This window comes from Oratosquilla oratoria, chromosome 4, assembly GCF_046742065.1.
Source record: "Oratosquilla oratoria isolate Oo_2021 chromosome 4, ASM4674206v1, whole genome shotgun sequence".
Lineage (NCBI taxonomy): Eukaryota > Metazoa > Arthropoda > Malacostraca > Stomatopoda > Squillidae > Oratosquilla > Oratosquilla oratoria.
The window spans coordinates 61499699-61502198 of NC_134780.1; the positions used below are offsets into that span (position 1 = coordinate 61499699).

Below are 2500 nucleotides of genomic sequence, written 5' to 3' on the forward strand. Positions count from 1 at the left end.
GGATTTCTCCTCGTCTTTTCTATTTTTGCATGAGGGGAAGTGAACGATGGGGGAAGGGCGCCGTTGAACTGAAGCGGCTGGTCCTGTTGTGAGTGTGCTGTGTCTTGCTCCACTGCTCGTGACCCGGGTAGTGGGCAGGAGACAGGGTGTGTCCCTTCATCCAAAAGAAGCTAAGATGGAAGGGAAATGGGCGATGGCTGGGAGTTCTTCCCTCATAAAGGAGAAGAGGCCTATTGGGATGCTTTTATATTTGAATTGATATATTGTTCCAGCTTGGACTAAATCACCTTATAAGATATTCCCAGTATTCATGCACCTATAAAGAAAACTGTGTGTGTGTGTGTGTGTATGTTTGCGTGTATGTGTGGGCTTGTGTGTAATGTAGATGTGTGTGCACTGACATCAAGATGAGAGCCATGAAACGTGGCGACCGTCCCCTCCGTTTCTCATGATCATATCCTCACTTCCAAGGGATTATTTTCCCATTTGCTTCTTCCTACGCAGTATTCCATGGCTTATATCTCTCCGGCATATATATATATATATATATATATATATATATATATATATATATATATATATATATATATATATATATATATATTCTATGTCATTATGACAAACAGAAATAAGTTAATCTCAAGGGCTCAAATCTTTGCCTTAGCGACTCCTTATTGTGAAGTAAAGACTCTTCTGTGAAATTAGAACAGAGACTGAGCTAAGCCTAGCACCGTCAGAGAACTACCAGGTCGTAGTCCAGGTCGTTCCTTTTGTACGGCCTGGCTGGCTCAAATCTATTGTCTTCATAATAAGCAGTCGCTAAGGCAAAGGTTCGAGTCCTTGCGGTGGAGCTTTTACACACACACACACACACACACACATATATATATATATATACATATATATATATGTGTGTGTGTGTGTGTATGTGTGTGTGTGCGCGTGTGTGTGTGTGTGTGTATTCACACACACACACACAAAGACAGACACACACACACATACATACACATGTACACACACACACACTTGATACGCAAGCAGCCATTTATAAACATCCAAAGCCCTGTAGCCTAGTAACTAGCGACACTTTAAAACACGTGATGGGCTCGGCCTGCTCTGACCTTCAATCTCGTAAAAATCACGAGCCATTTAACTCCGCCCAGTATCGCGTAGCATCCGTTTTTCGGTAGTACAAAATATCCATGTGCCAACAGAAAAAGGATATTATCGCCTTGTTAAGCTGAAGAAATAATCTTAACCCCTACAACACGTTGACAAGCTTTACAGATCTTGTCGAGTCTAAGCGTAAATTATATATATATATATATATATATATATATATATTTCCTTTATGGAATTGGCAGAGGATATAACCATCTGGAGAGGCATAGTGAAAGCGGTGAAGGGTCGTCCGGCCTGACAACCAACAGAGTAGTGGTATATATTTCCTTTTTTTTTTTTTTTTTTTTTTTAAAATACAATTTTGTGGTTCTATCATCCGCCCGGGCCAATCTTGATTGTTCTCAACCTCTTCATGATATTTAGCCCACGCCCCGCCCCTCACCCTCATCTACTATCCTATCGAGCGTTTTCTGTGGTTATAAATATTCTGGGTGAACGAACGAATGTAACAGATGTAACTATATTATATATCGTGCGTATTGTAATGCATCATCGTACATCAAGCAGCTAATGTGCGCGCGAATGTTTGAATCGTATTGAGACTTACCTGAAGCTACCGTAGACGATGAGGAGAATGGAGATAAGGAACGTGGACACCCTAGACGAGTCCACAATGGAGTACGCCCTGCAAAGAAACAAGAGAAAAAATTCAGTACAAGTACACAACAATAACAACAACAACAATAATAATAATAAAGAAAATTAACAAATAAATGCAATAAGATAAAAATTGAAAATATAAAATGGAATAAAATCAAATAAAAGAGGGTTGCAACACTCCCTAATGAGCATCTCAATGAAATCCCATACCAAAACGAAACCATATATGCTATGCAAATTTAAAATATATCTATTTATATACCAAGAGCTTTTTCTTCCTTATAAGGGAGGTAGCCAAGCCAAAATATCCCAGTGATAACGCCAGTTGGTTTACAAACTGACTGGGCAAGAGGCGATCAATAGCCTTCGCCCAACCCTTCGTCCCAGCAAATGCCAAAACGGATAAATCTCGACATCCTGTTCGCGGTCGAATTCACGCGTGTTCGCCCTGACTAATGAATCATACAATGTCATGCTATATGCATAATACTATATCCTTATATATATATATATATATATATATATATATATATATATGTATGTATGTATATATATATATATATATATATGTATATATTGGTGAAGCGTGGGAGGAGATTCTCTCTAAGGCATATTCTGTTAAAAACGACAGCAAAAGAATTATTGATTAACTTTTTCCGTGAGCTCTGAAGCTTGCGAAAAGTAGATTTCTGGTGGGGGGAGAGGGAGTAAATCAAAT

The 2500-nt window shown here is 38.9% G+C and overlaps 1 protein-coding gene across 6 annotated transcripts in view; it reads right to left on the reverse strand.

The window, feature by feature from the left end:
- Positions 1 to 2500, reverse strand: part of SppL (signal peptide peptidase-like protein) — a 219438-nt gene that overhangs the window by 85014 nt on the left and 131924 nt on the right. For all 6 annotated transcript variants that reach the window (XM_076184234.1, XM_076184236.1, XM_076184237.1 and 3 more), the window contains one exon: positions 1730 to 1807. In XM_076184234.1, coding sequence (XP_076040349.1) covers positions 1730 to 1807 — 78 coding nt within the window. The remainder of the gene's footprint in view (positions 1 to 1729; positions 1808 to 2500) is intronic.